This window comes from Rhinopithecus roxellana, chromosome 14 (genome assembly GCF_007565055.1).
Source record: "Rhinopithecus roxellana isolate Shanxi Qingling chromosome 14, ASM756505v1, whole genome shotgun sequence".
Lineage (NCBI taxonomy): Eukaryota > Metazoa > Chordata > Mammalia > Primates > Cercopithecidae > Rhinopithecus > Rhinopithecus roxellana.
The window spans coordinates 65,436,567-65,462,794 of NC_044562.1; the positions used below are offsets into that span (position 1 = coordinate 65,436,567).

General features: G+C 43.7%; 1 protein-coding gene and 1 non-coding gene across 5 annotated transcripts in view; both read right to left on the minus strand.

Annotated features, from left to right (window-relative positions):
• ATG16L1 (autophagy related 16 like 1) overlaps window positions 1-26,228 on the minus strand; it is a 44,818-nt gene that overhangs the window by 12,049 nt on the left and 6,541 nt on the right. For 2 of the 4 annotated variants that reach the window (XM_010353140.1, XM_030916409.1), the window contains exons 3-12: window positions 20,851-20,956; window positions 20,024-20,097; window positions 18,949-19,200; window positions 14,099-14,164; window positions 11,119-11,205; window positions 10,231-10,287; window positions 9,235-9,337; window positions 6,368-6,473; window positions 2,200-2,270; window positions 623-694 (exon numbers count right to left, since the gene is read on the minus strand). In XM_010353140.1, the coding sequence (XP_010351442.1) occupies window positions 623-694; window positions 2,200-2,270; window positions 6,368-6,473; window positions 9,235-9,337; window positions 10,231-10,287; window positions 11,119-11,205; window positions 14,099-14,164; window positions 18,949-19,200; window positions 20,024-20,097; window positions 20,851-20,956 (994 nt within the window). Of the gene's footprint in view, window positions 1-622; window positions 695-2,199; window positions 2,271-6,367; window positions 6,474-9,234; window positions 9,338-9,965; window positions 10,017-10,230; window positions 10,288-11,118; window positions 11,206-14,098; window positions 14,165-18,948; window positions 19,201-20,023; window positions 20,098-20,850; window positions 20,957-26,228 lie in introns of all 4 variants that reach the window. The other 2 variants (XM_010353139.2, XM_010353141.1) reach the window with 2 other exon arrangements.
• Window positions 8,017-8,292, minus strand: LOC115893372. Its single transcript, XR_004053384.1, has one exon.

Here is a 26,228-nt window from a genome sequence, read left to right on the forward strand (position 1 = left end):
GGGGAAAAACAGTCTGCAAATTAAGTTACATGCTTCCCCCTACGCCCCCCGCTCCCCCCAGAATAAAAATGATACAATCAAGTTTTGGTCTCTATCTTGGGTACCAAGAGAATTCTCGGCAAGTTTCGGTTCAAATGCAGCTTTCCTCAACATCCAATCAGTTCTTCCTGCTCTGACACCTGTCCCCTCTTTCTCAGCTCGGAGTTTTTGTTTCAGAATTGTCTTATCCCTATGATACATCCATTTGTACTTCTATATTCCACTTTACTCTGTGAGGTAATTAGGTTTTAGAGCCCACAGGAATCACAATTCCCATGCTGTTGCTAAATTCTATGCCATTAAGCTAAAATTGCTACCTACCAAAAGTATCTAGTCCTTATGAAGAGAATTCCAAGGTTTTCATGCAAATGTGAGGGTCCTATTGCAAATATTTTGAAACTGAGTCTTGGACAGAGAGTATAAAGTGGAAACACAGATTTCCCCAAGGAGGAAAGGAAGGGCAGGTGAATCAAGCATGATTTTTGGGAAAACAAAGTCCCCTAATTAAGCACCTGCCAGTTTGTGCCTTGATAACACCACATGAAGTTTGGAGATTGCACTAACTTTCTTAACTGGGTCTTACCCGTAACCGATAATCATCCACAGTCCAGATTCGGCTTGCAAAATCATTTGAAGCTGCTAAGAGGTAAGAACCCTATGGGAATAAAGAAGAGGAAAACCAATTTTTAGCCAAATCAGAGGAGTTAAGTTCACACAATATAAATTCCCCAATAATCAAGTCCAAGAAGGTTTAGATGCCTCAAACTGTACACCCATCCTGAATACCAGCTACTGCCATGAGTGTGCTTCAACTCACCAATCTCCTTCGAGCTCAGACCTTTTTTTTGAGCCTGCTCAATTTCACCTGAATATTGCAGACACCTCAAGCTCAAAATGGAACTCAGCCTTCCCTGCTCACTTTTCCCTTGGCAACCTTCACTAGCAGCAAATATCAACAAGTCAGAAACCTCAGAGGCACCCTTGACTTGTCCTGGCCTAATCTCCCACTCACTCTGAGAACTGTTCGTCTTCAATGTGTCAAGCCTGGTCCTCTCCTCTCTCCCCTATTGCCTCGGCCCCCACCTGGGCCTTCTGCATCTCTGCAGAAGCACTGAACGCACGGGCTGCTGCAGACCTGCTTCCTCCAATGCAGTCTTCAACACTGTCACAGTTATACCACAATGTAACACCACACCCATTTCTAAAAATCTCTCAAGTCTCCACATGGCTTTACAGAAGTCTAAACCTTTCAATACAACATACCCTCATTTTCCAACCTTATTCCCTTATCATTCCCCAATTAAATTCAAGGAGCAGTTATTTAGAACCTAATAGGCACTGTGCCAGGTGCTGGGGGTACAAAGATGATTAACACCCAGACACCTATCCCCAGGTAGTCAGCTCTCAGCTTAGTAAAAGAAGCAGATATACACAACCACTGTGCCATAGAATAGGTTTGCACAAGATGCTGGGAATACAGAAAGACACTCAGCCCACTCAGGAATGTGAAAAAGGCTCCCCAGAGATGACAACCAAGATAAGGACTCTTGGTAGATGAGGATGCTGCCTTAGCCTCACCCAGTCATCACCTCCACCCAAACTCCTGCACCTGCCCAGCCCAACCTCCTCTGCTCCCTCTGCCTGTGGTGTCCGTTCCTGGCTTTTTGCCTCCGACCTTTGATTATCTTTAGACCCGCTTTAAAGGCCTTACTGTGGGGCCCCTAACCCTTGCCCCAGAATGAGCTACTCTCTCATCAGTATTTCCTTTCTACTCCACACACATCTCAACCATAACCTCAACACAACGCTTTGTAGTTTAATGCTTTCCCATCACTCTCATTTAGATGGTGAATCTCTGAGGGTAGAGACCACACTGGCCCCCTGGAGTACAGCATCTATAAACTCAAAATACAACTATTAACTGAAATCATACAGAGTACTGAGTAACATCACAAGCCTAATGCATGAAGCAGAACCCAAGAGTTTATCAGAGTTGATACAGCAATTAACCCTATAATCTACTTCCATCTTTCTTTAACATGGATTTGACTTAAGATACAGAGAATGGCAGAGAAATCGGGTAAGTTATTTTATAATTTCAAAAACCGAATGTCTTAAATTATTTCTAAAAACCTAAAATCACAGCTATTCGATACTTACAGCACTATCAAATTCAATGCTTGTAATTCCTGCATTACTGCCAGATAGGGAACCCTTGAACTCACATTTTTCTGTATAAAAAGAAAAAATTAGGATGATGGGAAGTTAAATAAAGTCAATAAATACATTAAAACTGGGCACTGAAATACAATGGAAGCCAATTATACTGCTGAAACAACAGCTATCCTGTACCTTTACAGAATCAAACAAAATAGCAGGACAAACAGAATATGAGAGATTGAAGATACTGCTAGTTTCTAAGAGGAATGCATGTCTAAGTGGACACTGACCCCAGTATCTTGCACGTGTGTTCTATTCTTTAAGAAACGTAGTTATTCATTCTCTTCAGAAAAATAAAGTGTAGGAATATATAAACCATGTCAATCAAACTAGAGACCGGGTTTATTCGGTTCCATTATTTCTCAGTAAATTTTAAAAACTTACATACATAAATCTTTGAATTGATCAGTATTTGTGCTAACTTAACTATCACTTTTGTATAAACTGGCAGTCAATTTCCAGATCCATGGTGTGGTAATTTTCATTAAGGTGTGAAAAGAAATTGGGTTAGTTACATTTAAATGACTAGTCATTAGAATACCAGTCAAGCTAGTTTGGAGTTTCTGGAATTTGCCCTCATACTTTATCTCCATGAACCTAAGATCCTGGCAAGCGAACTAAGTGCCAGCACCTCCCGTCCCTCTACACAGCTCTCCCCCACCAACAGAGCCACTGTCCACCTTATCTACTCTGCAGTGTCCACTTTATCTGCTCTGCTTCCAGACAGCCTGGCCACCCACATGGAAATTTCAGTAACGGGCAATCCTAAACTAAGAAGAGCAAAAACCTCAATGATTTGATTAAGTTCTTTTTAAAAGGGTAACTTAAGGATGATCCACACAGATAAGCCAGGAATTAAGGAAGCAATGTAATCTTATTTGTAAAAGAGGAACACAGAACAGAAAACATTTCAACACATTTGTATCTTATTCAGTACTTCTGAGTAGTAAAAATAATGATTGGAGCCAGATATCAAAGTGACACGAATACTGATTTGAAGCTGTCATGTACGTTCAGGCCACAGACTGTTAACCTGGTTGATGAACCTCTCCTCTGAATCCACTTGCAAAATACAGCATATTTAATGGCTTTTCCTGGATCCTAGCTTTCTTAAGATTTTCAAAAGGGTTGAAAAAGGCTAATATTCGCTTAGATCTTCCTTTAGATGAAGTCTTCACAGATAAAAATATTACTGCAAATTCTAAGAAATATCTCTTTGGCTTATGCTTAAAATACTGGTCTATTTGCTTGGCACGTAATACAGTGCTGAAATGTAAGAAAAGTGACCAAAAATTTAATGCTATTCAATATGAGAGACTGATCTCAAAAAGAACAAAGACTGTATTAAAACTAATTATCTACAAGGTATGGGGTGGGGGTGGGGGGTGCTATGTCAACAGCATTTGTATAACTCCAGTGGAACTTCTGCTTTAGAGAGAATAAGCAAAACCAGATGTTCCCAGTGGGTAGAAAGTGCCATTCTTCTGATATTCTAAAAGGATGAAAAAATAGGACCTCCAAACTATTTCAGAAAAGGTCTCTTGAACTTGGCCTCTTCCAAGATTCAGTAAATAAATATTAGCAAGGACCGGGCGCGGTGGCTCAAGCCTGTAATCCCAGCACTTTGGGAGGCCGAGACGGGCGGATCATGAGGTCAGGAGTTTGAGACCATCCTGGCTAACACGGTGAAACCCCGTCTCAACTAAAAAATACAAAAAGCTAGCCAGGCGAGGTGGCGGGCGCCTGTAGTCCCAGCTACTCGGGAGGCTGAGGCAGGAGAATGGCCTAAACCCAGGAGGCGGAGCTTGCAGTGAGCTGAGATCCGGCCACTGCACTCCAGCCTGGGCGGCAGAGCGAGACTCCATCTCAAAAAAAAAAAAAAAAAAATTAGCCAAGAGGAAAAATCTAGTAGACTGAAAAAGCTGTTTGTAGAAGAAAGGCCCTACATAAAACGGTAAGAAATGCTGCTATACATTCTTCTACTTCTGTAGATTAGGTAGAAACTTAACTTGACTAACACAAACTATGCGCTGGCACAAATTATGTCAGTATTAACTCCAATTGATGCTCACTTCCTTCTCAGCAGCAACAAGGTTACTAGAATTAAAGGTTGGTACCTCTACTTTTCCTATAGGTGTTTTACTGACCAAGGAGTAAAACAAAAATATTTCTTTTTTTTTTTTTTTTTTTTGAGACGGAGTCTTGCTCTGCCGCCCGCCCAGGCTGGAGTGCAGTGGCCAGCTCTCAGCTCACTGCAAGCTCCGCCTCCCGGGTTCACGCCATTCTCCTGCCTCAGCCTCCCGAGTAGCTGGGACTACAGGCGCCCGCCTCGTCGCCCGGCTAGTTTTTTGTATTTTTTTAGTAGAGACGGGGTTTCACCGTATTAGCCAGGATGGTCTCGATCTCCTGACCTCGTGATCCGCCCGTCTCGGCCTCCCAAAGTGCTGGGATTACAGGCTTGAGCCACCGCGCCCGGCCAAACAAAAATATTTCTAGTGTTATTTTTATTTAAATCTCAATGGCATAATCAAAACAGACTGTTTACTTCGATTTTACAAATCAAATTCCCTAAAATTTCCTTTTTTTTTTTTTAAAGACACAGGGTCTTGCTGTGCTGCCCAGGCTGGAGTGCAGTGATGTGATCATAGCTCACAGCAGCCTCTCACTCCAGGGCTCAACTGATCTTCCCACTTCAGCTTCCCAGGAAGCTAGGACTGCAAGTGCATGCCACTGCACCCAGGTACTTTTTAATATTTTTTTTGTAGAGACAGGGTCTCACTTTGTTGCCCAGGCTGGTCTTGAACTCCTGGCCTCAAGCAATCCTCTTGTCTCAGCCTCACAAAGTGAAAATTTCTTATGATTTGTTTTTATTATTGTTTTCTAATAGCTTCAGCCATTATCATTCATAAGCTAAAATGTTTCCGGGCAAAACAGCAAATTTTAGCATGCTTCGATGGGCTGTAACTGCTGAGTCCCTTTCCCGAAAATCAAAGGACGGGGCAGACAGGAGGGGTGCTTTACTAATAATCTATTCTAATAAGTTGTTCCTGCTCTAATAAACCTTCAAAGCAGTACCCCTATGATTTTTCAGTTGCTAGAGAACACTGGAGAAGGCTACAGTAAGAAGGACATGGAATTTCAAGTCTTCTGACCTGCATTAGTCCTAGTTCCACCACTTCCTCACCATGGAAATCATTCACCAGCCATGTAAATCACGTAGTGTCTGAGTTTTATTCCCTTTATCCGTGAAATGGCTCAATCTCTACCATTCTAACCACACAGGGCTGTTGTGAAGATCAGAGGAATTAACAGACAAAATCACTTAGGAGATATTTATTGCTGGACAGGGATAATGTATGGACTATGGACACCCGACGAAGTGGTTCCTATTAAAAACCTTAAGCCTTATTCTTTGGCCTTATTTTAGTAAAAATACATGCATATTTAACTGAATCTTGAAAATGTCAAAACTGGGAAATGCCCAGCTTCAGATTTCTAGGAGATGGTTTCATTAACTTCCATTTTCTGTTTTAATGCCATCCACCTCTGAGCATCCTAAAAGTCCAAAGAGACTGAGTCTTGATCTAAGGGCCCTTGTCTGATACACTGGTAAAGACATCTTTTTTAGGTAATACACGTCTCTTTTCTCAAGCTTAGACATGACTCCAGTCATTTTTCCCCCTAGGCTACTGCCATTGTCATTAAATGCACCAACTACAGCTTACTGTATAGTTTAACTATAGACTCCATGATCATAAGACTTATTTTCCTCGTAAAAATGGTACTATTTTGCAAGATATTCTGATTGGTATATACTTGAGAAAAATTACAAAAACCTTACTAACAGAAACGTATCCATAACTTAACAGTATTTTCTGGTCACTACGTAGAAAATGAGAGCAAACATCCACTCGGATGTAAAGAAAAACTGAGATGTACAACGCTTTGCTCAAACGATCCCTTACACAAAATGTATGTTTTGAGAAGATGAACAATTCACAGTGCCTAAAAGCAAGGTCAACCAGATGCCAGCAACACAGCTTCTTTCTGTGGTGCAAGGGTGCATCATCTCAAATTTTCAGTCTGAGATCATGCAGCAGGCTCTCACCTCCAAATACTTCCCAAAGCTTAACCCTGCGATCCATGCCTCCGGTGGCCAGTAACCGGGAACCTGGACTGAACTGCACAGCGTTGACTTCCCCATCATGTGCATCCTGCAAGACAAGCACCCTGCGTCAAACCCAGTCATTCTCATTCCAAGAGCTCAAGATGCGCGAACACTCCAAATGCCTAATTCATGGGCAAACGTTCGTCCTTAAAGACAGGTGGAGCCAATCACAAACTAAACTGGACTCCTAGCTCAGGTCTCCTAAGATTCTATTATCATTGTATTCTTCTAGTTACAGCTGCATCAGAGTACAGCGCAACCTTCTCAAAAAGTACTCAAAATCTGTGTAGATTGCTTAAAGTTGGTCCTTGCATTAATTTCATTTGTTCTGACAATAATGGCCTATATTTATCTTAATAGTTTAAAAGTAAACCTAGAATTAGTTAATTTTGGTCTAGACTGAGTTGAATACTACTTATTGATCTACTAGTAATTACTAATTTACTAATAATATTAAATACTACCTATTTAAACAATGTATAGCACATGGCCTCTCATAATACAACTTTCACAATGAGACCTAATATAAGCAGATGGCAAAAACATCAATCTGTGTTACAATGGAATTCTATGTAGTTCTTTGTGGAAACATTATGGGACTAGTGTGTACTGGCAGTGTGACCTCTGCCAAGTTTCTGAAGTCTCAGTTTGCTCAGCTTCAGAAAGGTTTTTGCAACCCAGAATGGTGCCTGTTAATGAGTAAGCCACGGATAAAAATGACAGTCGTTATTTTAGGAGAATTTATATTTTTAATAGGGAAATTTCTGATACTGGCATAAACACTGGCAAAAGATGGTACTTATGTTCAGGACGAGAAAGAAAACCAAGTAAAAAAGCATCCTGGCTGGGTGGGTGCGGTGGCACACATCTGTGATCCCAGCACTTCGGGGAGACCGATGTGGGCGGATAGCATGAGCTCAGGAGTTCAAGACCAGCCTGGGCAACATGGCGAAACCCCATCTCTTAAAAACAAAAACCAAAAATTAGCCAGGTGTGGTAGCACACACCTGTTGTTCCAGCTACTCAGGAGGCTGAGGTGGGAGGATTGCTTCAGCACAAGGTTGAGGCTGCAGCAAGCTGAGATTGTGCTACTGTACTCCATCCTGGATAACAGAGACCCAGCCAGCATCCCATTCTAGAATGGGAAAAGAGAATAATCAAGACATTCACTATACTCTCTTAAGAAGATTATGGGTAGTGAAATATTTTTGGATGAAATATAACGCCTAGGATTGGCTTCACATTGCTCCAGCAAAAGTGTTTGAAAATTTCTATAATAGAGAAGGAAAAGAAAGACTAGAAAACATAGACTATCAATATGAGATTGTTAAGTAGATAATCACTTGTCTAAAAGGTCACTTGCGGAAGAGAATATGTGATATTCACATTCGCTTGGGACTAAAAAGAATAAGATGCTTGAAGAATCACGGAGAGAGCGATACAGGCTGGGCAGCAGGCATCACTTTGGTAATTTCATTTTCCACTTTCCCTCCCTCTTGTGATCCACTGCTGAAAAGTATGACCGGTGACCAAACCTTTTACCCCCATGAAATTTCCTTTTCCTTTTCATGCTTTCTTTCTCCTTAGGAGGTCTCAGATTGAAAACTTGAGATCATGCACCATCACACCCATGACTGCCACTCGTCAGTCTCCTGTGTAACTGGTTTTGTTGGATACTTGTCAGCTGTGAATCGAACACTCTCAGAAACACACAATGACAGAATCCCAAATTATCAGCTGCTCCATGATCCCATACACATGACTTAAATGTGACAGGAGGAAAAAAATGGGCTGCTGGGAGTTGAGGGCAACGAAGGGACTGTGACATTCAGTGCAATCAGACCTTTTACCAATCATCATCGACCTCTGTAAGGCGCCCGGTTCATCACGGAATCACAGGAGTGGAGTGGGACTGGGAAGGGGCCTTGATATGTCCCACCCCGACTCCTCCTCCAAAGCGCAACTCTCTTTACAACAGTCAAGGCAGTTCATCACTCAGCCAGTCCACTGTGTAACTAGCAAAGTCCCTCCTTACACCCAGAACCCAAAGCTCCCACCATATAAATTCCATCCCATTTTTACAGCAAAATCTTCCCTGCTTTGAAAGCTGGCTCCTTTCACTCACCCGCTGCCAGTTATTAGGCCAGTACTGGAGTCAGTCCAGCTCTCCAGGTTCTGTTCTTTGCGCTCTGTTTCCTACCCTCCTCGTACTTTGGCAGTTCTGAGCCAGGAACTGAATGTTTCCCCAGGCTGGCTCCATTTCTGCTCAATCACCCCTGCTGGGATGCAAACTATCTGCTAGCACTAGGACCCAGCTCTGAATTCTAGGTGACAGCCCTGGTATCCATCACAGTGGCTTCTGCCCAGGACTGCTTCCAATCACAGACTCCTAATGGTTGGGAGTCATACAGATAGGGGTATAATTCATGAAACCAACAGCTGTCCTACTTCCAAAATAGACCACTGACTGGCAACTCACTCTAAACTGGAGCCAATTGGTGACAGTAATTATATAAATCACTCTCCCATTTTGCACCATTCCTAATTACTTTTCCTTTGCCCTATCCTTCATGCTAGCAATCCTTTCTCAGTCAGCTCTGCCATTACAGAGGATGGTTGTAACAAATTTTTTCCTCTGAAACTAAGCAAAACAGATCAAATTCTCACAGCTGACAGAGCCAACAGGTGTAAGAGCTTGATATAAGTAAAACAATGGAACGCTTAGCTGCAGGCATAAAAGGACCCTTTAATTGCCAGGCTCTGTCACTGTATCAAGCGCGTAGGGCTTGGGGCTGAAGCATACTTACGAAGACACACAAGGCCGTAGTTGGTACCCTCACTTCTTTACCAGAACCAGGATGAGTATCCACATTGTCCTGGGGGACTGGGAAGGAAGAGACAGAGCGTCTCCTAAGAAATAACATAAAGACAAATATCAGACAGGATTGCAAAGGTTTACTGCTCATCAAATCGTTAGAAAGGACTCCAAGATGACCTTGCTTAAGCAGACTGCCTGTTGCTAGCCTGTCCCTTCTAGATTCTTCAAACTACAGAACAATTCACAAAAAAATCAAAAGCACCCTCACTCAAATGAGAAAGAGAGCCAGCACATGCCTTACTATCCTGCACACTAACCGGTGGACTCCAAAACCCAACAATGAAAAGCAATCCTGAACAATTGCTTTCCCAGTCAATAAGCTGCTGGGAAACTTTCTCAATGTAACAGCTAGCTCGGAGGTAGCTCTTTGCTATTTTTCGCAAACCTATTTTATTTCTATGCCTAGTTAGAATCACCCTCATCACTTGTGATCAATGTGGAGTCTAACGCATGCCAAAAGAAAGCAACAAGAGCATGAGTACTGTAAAAAGTGTTCAACGTGGCAGCCCTGTTCTGAGGGCTCCCGGCACTCCTAGGAACATGCAAAGCATCCTGGTTAGCACGTGAACACCTGATGACTGAGGGCAGTGAAGCGGTGATCGGCATAATTGTTAAGGACCCACACTCACATGCTGGACTAAGAGAGGATAATAGTTTCACCTGGCAGCATCAGAAGAAGAATGATGTCCCAAAAGGGGAGACTCGGACAGACTAAAGGGAAAGGCCAGAGATCAGCACGCAGCGAGATTAAGAGGAAAGGAAGTTGAGGAAAAAAGGAAGAAGCTAAATGAAAAGCTGATATTAAGGCACATGTATACTCTGCACCACTGAAACCTGGTGTACATTTAAAAAATAAAAATAAGTCACGTACATATACTTAGGTATACTTATACACATTTTAAAAAGGAAAGGTCTTCTAACCTACCCAAAGATATTAGTGATAGAATCCAGAAGGCCTCCAGCAGGCTGCGAGAGTCGCTTACTAAAGAGGAGGGGAGGATAGGTTTAAACCTTAGAAACATTTTGCCCAAATAATCAATCAATAAAAACAGCCCACAAAAACAGGTACCTGGGAGTATGTTTCCCGTTTAGTTCCCAAACCCCAGACGAGAGAAACCCAACATAGTACCAAACTGCCAGAAAATAGTGGGAAGGGAAAAGGGAAAACCCAGCCTAGAAGTTTCAAAAGAAACAAGGTTCCCTAGTATTAAATTAATTTCCCTGGAAATACAGCATTAGACAACTAACCTCACAATTCCTGGCTGGCTAACTTCACAATTTCTAGACAACTAACCTCACAATTCCTGGCTGGCTAACTTCACAATTTCTAGACAACTAACCTCACAATTCCTGGCTAACTAACTTCACAATTTCTAGACAACTAACCTCACAATTCCTGGCTAACTAACTTCACAATTTCTAGACAACTAACCTCACAATTCCTGGCTGGCTAACCAATCCCCACTCTTTAAGGGCGGTGGGGAGGGGAAGCCCTAGGAAGAATGAAACAGGATGATCTAAACCTAAACAATCATTCTGCTTAATAAGGTTTAACTGTCCATATTTTGGTAAGCCACTACATTTTTTTGTATTTAGAGGCATTTGAAGCCACCCATGTTCTGCTTCCCTCCCATTAAGCAGAGGTGCAGTGAGAAAGACTAGACACCTCTGTGGTGTGTACAACGCTGGGTGTCCCAGCAAAGGGGCAGGAGTTGGGTGCATCTGACTGCATTCTTTGTCATGTCCACAGATGTGCCTTCATATTGCTGTTCCTCAAGCTGTCCTTTCCCCTGGCCCGAACCCGCCTACTTACGTGGCTGCTCTGCTGATGGCTCGCACAGGAGACGTCTCTTCTGTGTGATCAGAGGTTTCATCCACAATGACCTCAATGTCATCATCCCTGAAAGAAAGGCAAGAGATTCTTTGATTCTCTTGAACAGGAGCTCTGTGATTAATCTGTGCTGCAAATGCTAATATCATTTTCTAGTTAGATCCTAAATCACTTGTCTACGACAGCAATGTGTTAAAGGTTCTTTGAAGAAAAAGGAAGAGCTGCCATGTTCTGAACAACCCTAAAATAAACATTTAACCTGTTCAAATCAAATCCAGAATTTCAACTGAGAATAAACTTAAAAGTGATCTTTTGATCCTTTTAGGTATAAACATAGTTCCTACTTGGAAAGCAATGAAATATGATCTGTTGAGTCTATAATCACATAACCAGTGCCAAAGTAGGGCATTCCATCAGCAAGTCAGCATCACAGTTGAAGGGCTGCAGTACTCACCAAGCACAGTTCCCATGACACAAGGGCTGAGGGGTACCTAGGATAGTTAGGGGTAGCAGCTATGGAATATAATAACAACAGTGTAGGGAGAAGAATTCAGGGAAAGAAGGGATGGCTAAATGGGCCATGAAATCAACAGCTGACTTGACCCAGTTTCAAATATTACTTTAATTAAAAAACAGAAAAGCAAAATTTAAGCACTATGCATTTTTGACTCTGCGTATTTTATGTTTAAATACATAGTGTCTCTGACATTAGGAGAGCCCATCACACTTCAAATGACATAATCAAGTCATAGGACATATTCCCTTTGTTGCTGTTTGTCCCAGAGGATGCAAAGCACCTCTGGAATCCCCCTTCCTCATATGGACCACGTCTTTCCTAGTTGGAGGAGCGCAAGTAATTATTTTGGTCTTAATGACCTCCTACTGACATGCAACCTTCATGGAGAAGTAAGATAATTAAATGTAATAACCCAAGATTTCATCACCTACTGTTTGGATTCACAAGAACTTGACAGAAAGATTTTTCCTTTTCAATGAGTAATTATCTGGATTAGGTAAATATATACTTAAGAACCTGTTACTAAGCAAGTTAAACCAAGTCAAAGTAAATTTATTTTCCTTAGCTATTTATTCCAGGACTATGTGTAATTATTGCACCACATTTTGGCCAGGATGTAGAAGGGAATCAAGGCAGGTCTAAAGAAAGAGGACAAGGCTGTGCTTTATTTTTTTGATTGGCTTTCCCAGAGAGCTAGGTTTGTGAGAGTCACCTGTGCCCACACAAGGACGAGAGGAGAACTGCACAGACAGGAACTGCAAATATGAGCTGAGCCTTTGACAATGTCCTGTTAAAAATAGAATTTTATGGTTGTAAGTACTTGGAACTGTGCTTAGGAGCGGGACCATAAGGAAACACTAGCATTTGCTAAGTTATCCAAACCTTTCGAAGATGTATGTCCTCTGACCCAGAAACTCCTTAGGGAAGCATAGAGATTAAGAATAGGCCTTAGGCCAGACGCAGTGGCTCGTGCCTGTAATTTCAGCACTTAGGGAGGCCGAGGCGGGCGGATCACCTGAAGTCAGGGTTTCGAGACCAGCCTGACCAACACGGAGAAACCCCGTCTCTACTAAAAATACAAAATTAGCTGAGCGTGGTGGCGCATGCCTGTAATGCCAGCTACTTGGAAGGCTGAGGCAGGAGAATCACTTACACCCGGGAGGCGGAGGTTGCGGTGGGCTAAGATCGCACTATTGCACTTCAGCCTAGGCAACAAGAGTGAAACTCTGTCTCAAAATAAAATAAAATAACAGGCCTTTACAGCCCTGTGTTTGCATCCTACCTCGGCCCCTTCCTGTATGATCTTGGGCAGGATGCTCAACCTGTCTAAATTGTCACAGTCAACCTGGTTATGCAAATGACACTTTTACAAACTGTTATTTTGAAGAAACCAAATCTCATTTCCAGGTCAACTATTTATTTACTTTGTGACTTGGGAAAATACAACTGAGATGAATCTTCCACATCTGAGAGTGCAGACACACACGTATCCTACACATCTAAAGCAAAGGCATGATATGGGAACTTTTGTTTCTTTATAAATTAAGACGTTAGTTGATGAATGACTCCTAGTTGAATTTAAACCCCTCCACTTATAAGGAATCAACCAACATTTTAAAAAATAGTGGATCGTAACTCTGAAACTATATTCCAAAACACATTTCAATAGAAAAGAAACATCCTAGAGCAAAGGAAACTGTTTTCTGCCACTATCAAAGCTTCAAATCTCAGGAAGATACCCCACCTTAACTCGTAGGCAGACTAGGAAAAGCTCCGGAACTAGTTCAATTCCTTCTGTTCCAAGAGATCTTAGTTTTCACTTATGTTTCCACTTTAAGTTACAAACCAAAGGGAGCAAGGAGGGAAAAAACAAGCAAAACAACAGCAAAAACCCACCGCAGCATCACATGCCAGGCACAGTGAAGAGGCAGAAAACTGATCGTTCAAAGTGTGAACAGGAAACAGCAAGGCAGTAATGTGTACCGAGTGCAGGAAGTTAGAATTCACATTCACAGCTGATGAACAGAAACTTTTCAGAAGGTTGTCTGGTGATATGTTCCAAAAGTTTTCACCCACCAAATTTTATTTTCAATAATCTATCTCAAGTAAGTAATCAGAAATAGGGTCAAAGGCCATATCAGTACATTATTTGTAAGTGAGAAATCAGAAGCCACCAAAATACAATTAAAATGATACATGAATGTTAGCTCTGAGTGGTGGAAGAATTGTATGCTTTCATTTTCTTCCTTTAAGTATTCTTTCTAAAATCTGTAAGATGACTTTACAGAAATAAAAACATTAGAAGCTATGATCACACCACTGCACTCCAGCCTGGGCAACAGAGCAAGACCCTGTCTCAAACAAAAACAAAAACAAAACAAAACAAAACTTGTAAGAGAGCCAAACTCTCAGGAGCACAGTTTTGATTCATTTATCTTTACTTACTGTTCGACTGGTAGAGGTTCCTTCGCTGCTTCTGCAAGCTCTTTCTGTAGCCGGGCTTGCCGCCTCCTGTTAAAAAAAAAAAAAAAGCCCACCATTTATGTCTGCTTAAGAAAGCACGGGGTTTGGGCTCTCTAGAAGCTACCAGTTCTAATAACACATTCAGTGCATGTGAAACAACAACTACCCTAAGCAAAATACTCAGTCACAAGCCCAAACTCGTAACACCAGTGAGGCTCCCTTTTTAAAGGGTTTCAGAGTAAAGCCTAGAAGAGAGATAGGTCACATTATTAGAGAAAGCAGTGAACTGGTAAAAGAGGAGGCCTGCCTTCTGGGACCCAGGGTCTCTTAGGATAGATACGTGCCTCAGGCTCACTGAGGGTTAGTCATGGTTGTGGCTTAAGTTTTCTGAAGCAAATAGTCTTATATGGGTTGAGCATCCATTACTTGAAATGTTTGGGACACGTGTTTCAGATTTCTCATTTTCTCAGATTTCGAAGTTTTGCATAAACATGATATAAATCTTGAGGACAGGATCCAGGTCTAAACATGAAATTCAGTTGAATTGACGGTAAATCGGAAATCTGAAATGCTCCAATGAGTACTTCCTTTGAGTGTCGTGTTGGTACTCAAGAAGTTTCAGATTCTGGAGCATTGTGGAGTTTGGGATATGGGACACTTAACCTGCATTCACACACCCACAGCATGATTACTAACAGTGACGATTTACCTAGGACTTCCCCGTACCTGACATTGTTAATTACTTTACAGACTTTAACTCATTTAAGCCTTATAACAACCTTTTGAGGTAAATACCATTATTGCCACTTATAAATGAGGAAACTGAGGTATAGTGAGATTCTTCAACTGTCAAAATTTATGTAACATTAGAAACTTTAATAGAAGTCTTGGCTGTGACAAATTTTACCATGGTCAAAGTTTCATCCACTAACTCCCCTTCTCAGAATCATTTTTGTCTCTCATTCAAGTCCTAAATTCAGAAACTCCCTAACTTCTAACCCTGACCTCACACTCTCTTCTTTGACAAATTTCACTTCTAACTACGGCTATACCTGTTAGGTGGAGGACTCCTAATTTAGAACTCCAGCAATGCTACTGAGCTGCAATCAAGAATTCTGCTGAACTTTCTCTTAAGCTTCTACCATAGCGATAATTCTCAAAATGAAGGTAAGTGCTCTAGGCAGTATAGCAGAATCTTGGGAAGGGGTGTGGGCATAGCTTTAAAAGTGCATTACACTTTTGATTTTATACCTCGAAGATGAAAAATAACTTTTACAGGGCAAATTACCAAAAATACAATTCATCCAAATTTTCTTAGCTGGAAGAGACAACCTGTGAACTCTCTTCAAGGAAAAACAAGAGTCTCGGTATGAGGTGTGTGAGTACCACTACTCTATGTTTAAAGCACTTGTTGACTGTCTGAAATCTACTTTCCATAACTTCAGGTTATAGAAATATATGCAAGGTGGGGATAAAAACTTGACCCAGGGTCACAGGAAGAGGAAACCACCACCTGTCATCAGCGTTTCATCACTATAGCTGAAAGGAAAGGTCTTTAATAGTTCAGAGTCTGTCTCTGTCACCCCGGCTGGAGGGCAGTGGCATCATCTCGGCTCACTGCAATCTCCACTTCCTCTGTTCAAGTGATTCTCCTGTTTCAGCCTCCTGAGTAGCTGGGATTACAGGCACCCGCCACTACATCCAGCTAATTTCTGTGTTTTTAGTAGAGACGGAGTTTTTCCATGTTAGCCAGGCTGGTCTTGAACTCTTGACGTCAGGTGATCCACCCACCTCGGCTTCCCAAAGTGTTGGGATTACAGGCGGGAATCACCGCACCCAGCCCTGAGTGCATCTTATGAAGCAGTCACTGTGCCTGACCGCAGGGACATGTGGCAGCATAGGGAAGGAGGCAGAGTGTGAAGAGCTATTTCAAAACAGTGTGCTACATATGGCCCAGGTAAACCACAGCTGCCCGAAGCAGGAAGATGAGGGACATCTAAGCTGGGGAGGCAGGAAGTGGGTAACGAGGCGGGAAGGCTTCTAGGAGAAGCAGCTACCTAAGCAAATGAAGACTCCTCAGGCCCCACATCTGCAATCACATGCTACCTCCGAGTGCACATCCCTAGGAACATGCTTCAAAGGGTGGGCTAGGGAATGAGGACCCCGTCCACTGCACAGCTCAGGGGCTCTTCCTTGACATCGCCACACATCTCCCCAACTTCTCCCTCCAGCAGCCTCTCAGCTGACGTGAACATGCAACCTAGCAGCATCTAGCTCACCTGGGGCCCCTAATGCCCTCACACTGCTGACAGGTTCCATGGCATAAGCCAAACAAGTCTGCTTCAAGTAAATGTGAGACAGAACAATACAAAAAGGACAGCTTACTTTATCTTAATAGAAACCAGAAAATTAGAAAATACAGGTAAGTATAAAATGAGAAATCAAAAACCATGATCTCACCACCCCCAGACATCAACACCAGTAATAGTACATATAATTCCTTCCAGTCATTTTTTTAAAAAAGTATACAAAATTGGAATCATCTGCATGAAACCATTTTGTGTCCTATTTTTGGTTACATTAATTTTAGGCATTTTCCACAGCACTAAGTATTCTTTTTGTTTTGCTTTTGAGGCAGAGTCTTCCTCTTGCCCAGGCTAGAGCCTAGTGGCATGATATTTGGCTCACTATAACCTCCACCTCCCAGGTTCAAGCGATTCTGCTGCCTCAGCCTCCTGAGTAGCTGGGATTACAGGCATGCGCCACCAAGCCTGGCTAATTTTTTTATTTTTAGTGGAGATGGGATTTCACCATGTTGGCCAGGCTGGTCTCGAATTCCTAACCTCAAGTGATTCACCTTACTAGGCCTCCCAAAGTGCTGGTATTACAGTGAGCCACCACACCGGGCCAATCTTACACCTTCTAACAGTATTTCTGTATCCATTTGCAGCATTTTTGTATCCATTAAGTAATCTCTCTTTAACCTCCCTCCCCACTACTTTTCTCATGCGCTGGTAACCACAGTTATACTCTGTATCTCTAGGAGAACATTTTTCTTTTAGCCCCACATGTAGAAGCATGCAATATCTGCCTTCCTGTGTCTGGCTTATTTCACTTAACATACTGTCCTTCAGTTCCATCCAGGTGGTTGCAAATGACATGATTTAATTCATTTTTATAGCGAATAATATTCCATTGTGTATATGTATAGCACATTTTCTTTATCCATTAAGCCAATGATGAATATGTAGATTAATCCATATCTTGGCTATTGTGAATGGTGCTGCCACAAACATGACGGTAGCGCAGATCATCTCTTTGATATACTAACTTGTTTTTCCATCATCACCCTTTAAAAGACTCTTTCGTATCGTAATTTATTCCCTTTAAAAGACTCTTTCTTATTGTCATTTATTCACTTTTAAATTAACTGGCATAATCTCTTCAAACTCAAAACTGCTGATACAGGGATTTAAACACATGCATGTTCTAGTCTGCAGAGCTTTTCTGTTTGTTTCTGGATGGGGCCTCGCTCTGCCACTGAGGCTCGAATGCAGTGGCACAACTTTGGCTCAGTGTTGCTTTAACCTACTGGGCTCAAGCAACTCTCTCCCACCAGCCTCCTCAGTAGCTGAGACCACAAGCACACGCCACCATGCTCAGCTTTTGTTTTAGTTTTTGTTTTTGTTTTTTTTTGTACAGATGGAGTCTCACTATGTTGCTCAGGCTGCTCTTGAAACTCCTGGTTTCAAGCTATCCTCCTGCCTCCGCCTCCCAAAGTGCTGGGATTACAGGCATGAGCTACGTACTGCACCTGGCATCTGTTGAACTTGTTTTAATAGCTTTTCAGCTCATTTTCTTAGGTTTCTAGGTGGATTATCACCCCTTCTTTTCAATGGTTGGTTGGCCAGAACATTCAGATCGGTGTTCTCTATGAGTTGTGAGAGTGAACCTCTCCTTGTTCTCTTGGAGGTTTTAGTAAGAGTGTATATAGATGGTTGATCAGTGGGCCTTGACCAGGGGATGACTGGACTCTCTGGGGCAGCTTTTAAACACACACATTTCCCACAACAGAGATTCGAATTCCTAATGTAACTGATTTCTTGATAATCCACCTTTTAATTCCCACGTCTCAGTAGGTTTCAGATTTATCTTAAATAGACTTAGTAGGATTGCAGTGAATTCTTTAAAAATCTATCAATGGCCAGGCACAGGGGCTCATATCTGTAATCCCAGCACTTTGGGAGGCTGAGACGGGTGGATCACCTGAGGTCAGGAGTTTGAGACCAGCCTGGCCAACGTGGTGAAACCCCACCTCTACTAAAAATACAACAATTAGCCAGGCGTGGTGGCGTATGCCTGTAATCCCAGCTACTCAGGAGGCTGAGACAGGAGAATCACTTGAACTTGGGAGCTGGAGGTTGCAGTGAGCTGAGATCACGCCACTGCACTCCAGCCTGGGCAACAGAGCAAGACTCTGTCTCAAAAAATAAATAAATAAAAATCTATCAATGAGTCTGATTTAGGAATTTCACATCTATATTCATATGAGGTTGGATTATAGCCTTCTTGTGCATTAGCAAGATCAGAATTTTTATATGGACACAAAAAGCTTCACAAAATTATAGGGAAGAATTCTAATTGTGGTTTCCTTTCTTTTTCCAACTCTGGTTTAATTTATATTGTTCAGAATTAGCCTTTCTCCTTGAAACACTGAAAGAATTCCCTGGCAAACCTCCTGCAGTAACTGCCAGGTTTATGTCTTTCTTTGCAAAGGCCTAGGTTCTACTCTACCAAGGACGGAAACCACTAACTGTGGATTGATAGCCCACCTGGAGTCTTTTTCATTCTCTGCATTGAGCCGATTGGCCTCCTGGGCTTTCTCAGCCATCCACCTGGTGACCAGCTCCTGGTTCTCTTCCGTAGTTTTCCTCAGTTTTTCCTCCAAGGCAGTAAAAGTGATCTGCAGGGCATCATATTCATCCTTCAGGGTCTGGTTGGCTCTTTCAAGGTCACAAAGCTTAGTGCGCAGTTCTAGGCACTCCGTCTCCAGGTCAGAGATAGTCTGCAAACATTCTGCAATCCTGGAAGCATGACATCAGAGGAGGAATAGTACCTCGCCAGAGCCCTGTGCCAGAGCCAGACGGACCTGGCTGCGTGCTCAACACTTTGTGTCTGTTACATCTTTTAGCCAGGCCTATCCCCATGATGTACAGGATAATCCATTAGGAGAGGAAACACTTAAGGTGAAATTAATCCAATTAATGACTAGGAAAAACACGATGTGAAGGAACAGAAACGTTCGATGCTTAGATTGGTAAAGGGGAGTTAAAAGGAGGCTGGAAACCCTATATATTTCACCAGCTCTGACATTTCCCAAGCAAGAATGCCTGAGCAAGTGCCCTGCCTTTCCAAGCCTCTAGACCCCTTTTCACATATTAAGGAAACCCAAGCACCCCCCACCCCAGCTCCAAGGTCTCAGGATTCAGAGTCCCAATTTATCTTGTCTGCCAGGCTTCTCTCTGATCAGCAACAGTTTTGCTCACAAACTCATTCCCCTTTTCCCAAGGGCCATGCGCTCAGCTATCCTGGCCCTACCACCTCCACCACAGGAACATACCAGCTCCCACACACAGCGGCCACAGGAAAGCTGCTGAGTGTCTCTGGGAAACTTGCAAGAGCCAAGGCGACTTCCCTAGGAGGACGCTAGAAGCTTGTGGGACTGTCCTTGCTTTTCCTTCTCAGAGCTGGTAGAAAAGGATCCCAGAGCGTGCATGCACTGAAAATCAAACTCTCGCTAAGTGCACTGTGGCCACTGACTGCCACTGGCCCTGCTCACAAGAGGTCAGCAGAACAAGGACATGGGACCCAATGACCAGGCTCCAAGGAGGCACGGTCTCTACTCACTTTGCTTCATTCATCTGCATCTCCCTGTCCTTCTGCTGCATTTGGTTATTCAGGTCAATCACCAATTGAGCTAACTGGGAGATAAAGAAGAATACTTTTATAAATAAAATTTTAGGACCTCACTTGGAAACTACACAGTGGGTGGCGATTTATATTGAAGAAAGAATAAAGGAGCTGGGTGATAGCAAGGCGCCAAGGCACCTATGGGGACACAAAGGGGAACTGTCCCTGCCGCTCCCTGTTGAAGGACAGCTTGGCTGGAATGAGAAGTGTTCCAGGTGACTGCCAGGGGCTTGTTGAGGACAACTGTCTACTCCTCAACCTCAGCTACCTTTTTGGAGACTCATTTCTGCTGAAAAGACAATCAATTCAGCTGTATTGATGGTTAACTGTATTTTCCCAACTGGAGCTTTGCCGTAAGACCACCATCCAGGCGAACACATCCTTGGACTTGATTCTTTCTCATGAACGTCTCTGAAATTTCAGAGTTCGTACTGAAAAGTTTTATGAAACCATCAGTGAGGCCTTCAGCAGGCCAGGGAGCAGGCTTTTGTTCTTTAAAGCCTCTCCACTCTTGCCCCTCATGCTGATTTTGGAGCATGGTAACTGGCAGCGCTCTCACAGGATTGCCCTTCTGACGATGGGCCTCCATCTGCCTGGTCTTCTCATTCTGTTTTCCTTGCCCTTCTATTCCTATAGAGGGGGCTTTTGATGCCACATATGGCTAAGGCTGCTGCCAATTCTGGTGAGAAGTGACTGAGCTCCCCCACTCCCCACAGGACTCTCATAGAGAGCAGAAGACAGATGAGGAAAAGGGCTAGCTTTACCTCCCCACGTTTCTTGTGTAATTCAGTCAGTTCTTCTTGGTGCTTGATCCTCAGCTGGGCCATTTCTTGTAGCTGACTGTCATTCCATGTGCCATCATGTCCGGGACTAAATTGGCAAACCAGGCAGATGAAGAGAATGTGCAAAAAAAGGAGGGGAAAAATGAGACTCCAAATCTTTCCAATTAGTGAAACAACAATTCCAGAAACATGTTCACAAAGCCAATAAACCATTTGGGTGTCTCCAGCAGCTGTGGTTACAGGCACTATGAGTGGAAAGGAGGAGACGCGAAACACATGGAAAAAAGCAAAGCAACTGTGACCACCAGGCATGTCAGGAATAAAAGGTGGAAAGTTCCTGAATGAAGTCCCAGTAACAGGCACACCAACGAGGCCCACTGGCTCAGCAAGGACCTGGGTGCCGATGATGGCAGCAGTGAGTGCAGGGCTCTGCTTTCACACAGCTGACAGTCAACTGAGAGCATGTGTGAGGTCAGGAGTCACACGTGCTTGCCGAAAACTCCAGAAGAAGAAGAAAGAGAACGGGGGGGAGGGGGGGGTGCCGCCCTATTTTAATGTAATTGAGGAGGGTTTCTCCAATGTGACACATGGCTAGAGACTGTAAGGAAGTGAGGAATAAGCCATGTGGACCCCTGGGGGAAGGGCCCTCTGGATAGAGGGAGTAGCAGCAGCAGGGCCTGGAGAGGCATACAGCGGGTGGTGTATTTGCAGGAAGGGTGACGGAAGCCCCAGCACAGGGGGACAGAGGAGGTGCGGCCAAGGAGGAGGTGGGGAGATGATGCAGAGCCTTGAGGACCCCTCTGAGGGCTGTGAGGTATACTAGGCATGAAGGGAAGCTGCTGGAGGGCTCTGAGCAGCTGAATGACTTAGGTTTTAAAAGGAGAGCAGATTGCATGGGGGTAAGGGCCGAAATAGGAAGACCAGCCAGCAGGGTACTGTGAAGTAAAAATATGGGACAGTGCAGCCCAGACCAGGGTGGGAGCAGTGAGGTGAGATACTGTCTGATTCTAAATCCATTCCAAAGACAGTGCTAACAGGACTTGACTTTGAATTGGGTATGGGGTGTGAAGAAAGATAGCAGTCAAGGATGACTCAAGGCTTTTGGCCTGAGCAACTGGTAGAAGGCAGCTGTCAGCCACTGAAATGGGCAAGACTGGGAGCAGCAGGTTTTGGGGGAGGCCTAAAGGGTTCAGTTGTGGCCAGTCAAATGAAAACTGAGTATTGCCAACTGGAAACTGAGTATTAAGAGTCTAAACCTCGGCTGGGCTCGGTGGCTCAAGCCTGTAATCCCAGCACTTTGGGAGGCCGAGACGGGCGGATCACGAGGTCAGGAGATCGAGACCATCCTGGCTAACACGATGAAACCCCGTCTCTACTAAAAAGAATACAAAAAACTAGCCGGGCGAGGTGGCGGGCGCCTGTAGTCCCAGCTACTCGGGAGGCTGAGGCAGGAGAACGGCGTAAACCCGGGAGGCAAAGCTTGCAGTGAGCTGAGATCTGGCCACTGCACTCCAGCCTGGGCGACAGAGTGAGACTCCATCTCAAAAAAAAAAAAAGAGTTCGAACCTCAGGGAGAAGTCCAAGCTAGAGGCTAACATGTAGACACTGTCAGCAAATAGATGTGCCTAAGGCCACAGGAGTGAGTTCAGATCACCTCTAGAATCAATGCAGTTTTGGAATCTTTGCCAAGTGTTTACATGGTATCTCAGAAACAGCAGAAGACAACTAGAACTGTGGATTTATAGTTCAAGAGAAGGCTGGTGTCACAGGTGAGAATTATCAGATTATAGTGAGTAGCTGAAATCAGTGCCTGGGGAAAGCTTGTAGATGGAGAAAAGGAATAAGGCTGGACACTAGGATATCAACATCTGAAGAGAGCGGAAAGAACTGCCCACTCCATATGACCTAGACTAAAATAAAAAGAGGGGGGACAAAGGTGGCAGTATAGCAGTCTTTCCATCTCTATATGTATTGTCATTACATAGCTAAGCACAAACTAATACCTTATCTTGAGGCAACCTGGTACTTTCCCAATCTTAGCCTAAGAAGTAATATCAAGAGATTAGAAAGTAGAACACACTTTACATGAAACTACCCTAAATTAGGCAGAATAATTATCAGATCTTCCCCACTTTTTTTTTTTTTTTTTTGAGACGGAGTCTTGCTCTGTCACCCAGGCTGTAGTGCAGTGGTGTGATCTCGACTCACTGTAAGCTCCGCTGCCTGGGTTCAAGTGATTTTTGTGCCCCAGCCTCTAGAGTAGCTGGGACTACAGGCGCGCGCCACCATGCCTGGCTAATTTTTTTGTATTTTTAGTAGAGGCGGGGTTTCGCCATGTTGGTCAGGCTGATCTCGAACTCCTAACCTCAGGTGATCCACCCGCTTCAGCCTCCCAAAGTGCTGGGATTACAGGCATGAGCCACCATGCCCGGTCCCCACCTTTTAAAAAAGTATTGAGATGGTATCTATGTTGCAAAGGCTGGCCTCGAACTCCTGGACTCAAGCATGTAGGACGTGGTCCCGCCTTCCAAGGAGCTGGCTAGCTATAGAACAGAATCATGAAATAAAAACTAACAACAGGCCAGGCGCGGTGGCTCATGCCTGTAATTCCAGCACTTTGGGAGGCCGAGGCGGGTGCATCACGAGGTCAGGAGATTGAGACCATCCTGGCTAACACAGTGAAACCCTGTCTCTACTAAAAATACAAAAAATTAGCTGGGCGTGGTGGCGGGCGTTTGTAGTACCAGCTACTCGGGAGGCTGAGGCAGGAGAATGGCATGAACCCGGGAGGCGGAGGTTGCAGTGAGCTGAGACTGCGCCACTGCCCTCCAGCCTGGGCGACAGAGTGAGACTCCGTCTCAAAAACAAAACAAAACAAAAAAAACTAAAACTAACAACATAAAGAAAAACAAAAGTGTATCAGAGTGACGAGAGAAAGTGTTAATCACGTTCAGAGGCAAAGACTTCCCCAGACAAGGATGGTTTCATTTTGGGAGGGGTTTCCCAAGAGGAACTAAAGTAGGAATCTCCTAGGAAGGGCAAAATGGAGGCAAGATCATCAGGCAGAGGGGCCTCAGGATTAGATGCTTAAACTTCAAAGTCTACCAAGACACAGAACTCAACAGAAATGCTAGGAGAGACTAAGGCAAGCAGGATACAGCTCTTTTCACGACCCAAAGCCTCCAAAGACTTCCTATTTTACTTACAATGAATATCATCAGCCCACGAAGGTGCTTGTCAAGTAGAAAAAAACAATCACTCAGAGGGCATGTTTCAAGCACAGATTCCTGGAGCCCACTAACAGGTGATCTGCCTTCCTAGCAAGGCCCAGCAATCTGCATTTCTCACTTTCTGTGCGCTGGTGATGGGAATGTTGCTGGTTCCAGAAAGTCTGAGTAGCAGTAAAGGTGGTAGTGCTCAAACTTTAGAGGTCACTAGAATCACCTAAAGCATTTCTGAAAACACAGATTACCAGGTCCCACCCCTAGAGTTTCTAATAGAATAGGTCTGAGATGGGGCCCAAGAATCTTTGTTTCTAACAACTTCCCAGAAGATGCCACTAGTCCAGGAACCATGCTTAGAATAAACAATTTTGAGGCTGAAAAGTTTGATTTTAAACTGTAGGCAAAGTGATGAAAACACTTAAGAGAAAGTCTGATAACTGATGCAGATGACTATTTAAGCACAGTGCGCACTGTTTTACAGTTAATTAGGATGAGACAGGCAGGGTCTTTGGAGAGACAGGAAGGAGGGGAAAGGAAACCAATGAAGTGCCCAGCTTCTGTGAACACCCTTACATGCTCTAGCAAATGTCCCTTTGAGTTGGTCTCCCCCACTAGATTCTACTCCTCCTCAGAGTAGGGACTCTGGCTTACTCATCTCTACATCCCTAATGCCCAGCCCACACTGCAGTCACAGAAGTCTATTGAGTGAATGAGGCTCTCACCACAGTCTGGGAATAAGAAGATAAATAAACAAAGGAGGTGGCAAAATAAATGTAAACCAAAGGATGCAAGAGGCTAGGGGGTGGAGAACCAATGGGCTTGGTGGATATGGGGAATATGAGGAATAAAGGAATGTGGGGAGGGGAAGATACAGAGGGAAGAAGGAACCATAGATGACTCGTGGAAAACAACGATACTGTGAATGGAAACAAATAAGTCAGGAGAGCAGACTTATTATGGATAACATTTGTGGAAATGGAAAGACCGAACAAGGGGTAACCTGATGAAGCCCACCATTCAACCTGCCTTGCCTGCTTTTCATCACTTTTTTCTAGTTCCAAAATCCCACTAGCAAGTCAAGTTGCCAAACAATACCTAACTAAACTCCCACTAGCTTCCTTATAAATAATAACTGACTGTGGCTCACTACAATAACTGGTGCTTAAAGTTTTTCTCCAGGAACTAGGAGGCAGCTCTTGCTCATTACAGCCAGCTGAGACCCCCAACCCTTCAACTGGGCCTGTGTGAATGCCCAAGAGGTGATCTTTTGACATCAGAGGGCCAAAACACTCCTCCCTCAGATGGTGCTAATGCCACCATTTTCTGCATGTGTCCTATGAGGAACCACATAGCTAGATTATGCTTGCATGGAAGCCCCAATGACCTCATCTTTCCTACCCCCCAGTCACCTCTTTCCGCACTTTAGACCACCCTGCTTTCTATCGCATAAGTACCCCCATCCCTATTTTCAAGGAGGTGGATTTGAGACCTGTTCTCCTGCCTCCTTGCTTGGCCATGTTATGAATAAACTCTCACAAAACCCATCATCTCAGTGATTAATTTGCTGTGAGTGGGCTGAATGAACCTGATTTATAACAAGACCGCCAACTAAATGACCATCCCACTGGATGTGGTGGCTCATGCCTGTAAACCCAACACTAATGGAAGGTTGAGGAGGGAGGATCACTTAAGCCCAGGAGTAAAGACCAGGCTGGGTAACATAGTGAGACCCCTATCTCTACAAAAAATTAAAAAATTAGACTGGCATGGTGGTGCACACCTGTAGTCTCCAAGCTACTCAGAAGGCTAAGGCAGGACGATTGCTTGAGCCCCAGAGGTTGAGGCTGCGGTAAGCCATGATCACGCCACTGCACTCCAGCCTGGGCGACAGAGAGATACCCTGCCTCAAAAGACTATCCTAGTGAAATTCAGCCAAAAGAACTGCTGCATATTCCAAGCACATGAGTTTGGCTAACAGATACAGAATACAAGAATACAGTCACCAAGGGTTTAATCAGATAGAAATGTTTTTAGTTTTCAATTGGATGAATTTAGATGAAAATGGTGAAACAGCATTATCTACACCTAAAGTTAACCAAAATACTAAAACTAATATCTTAAGTACTACAGAAGGCC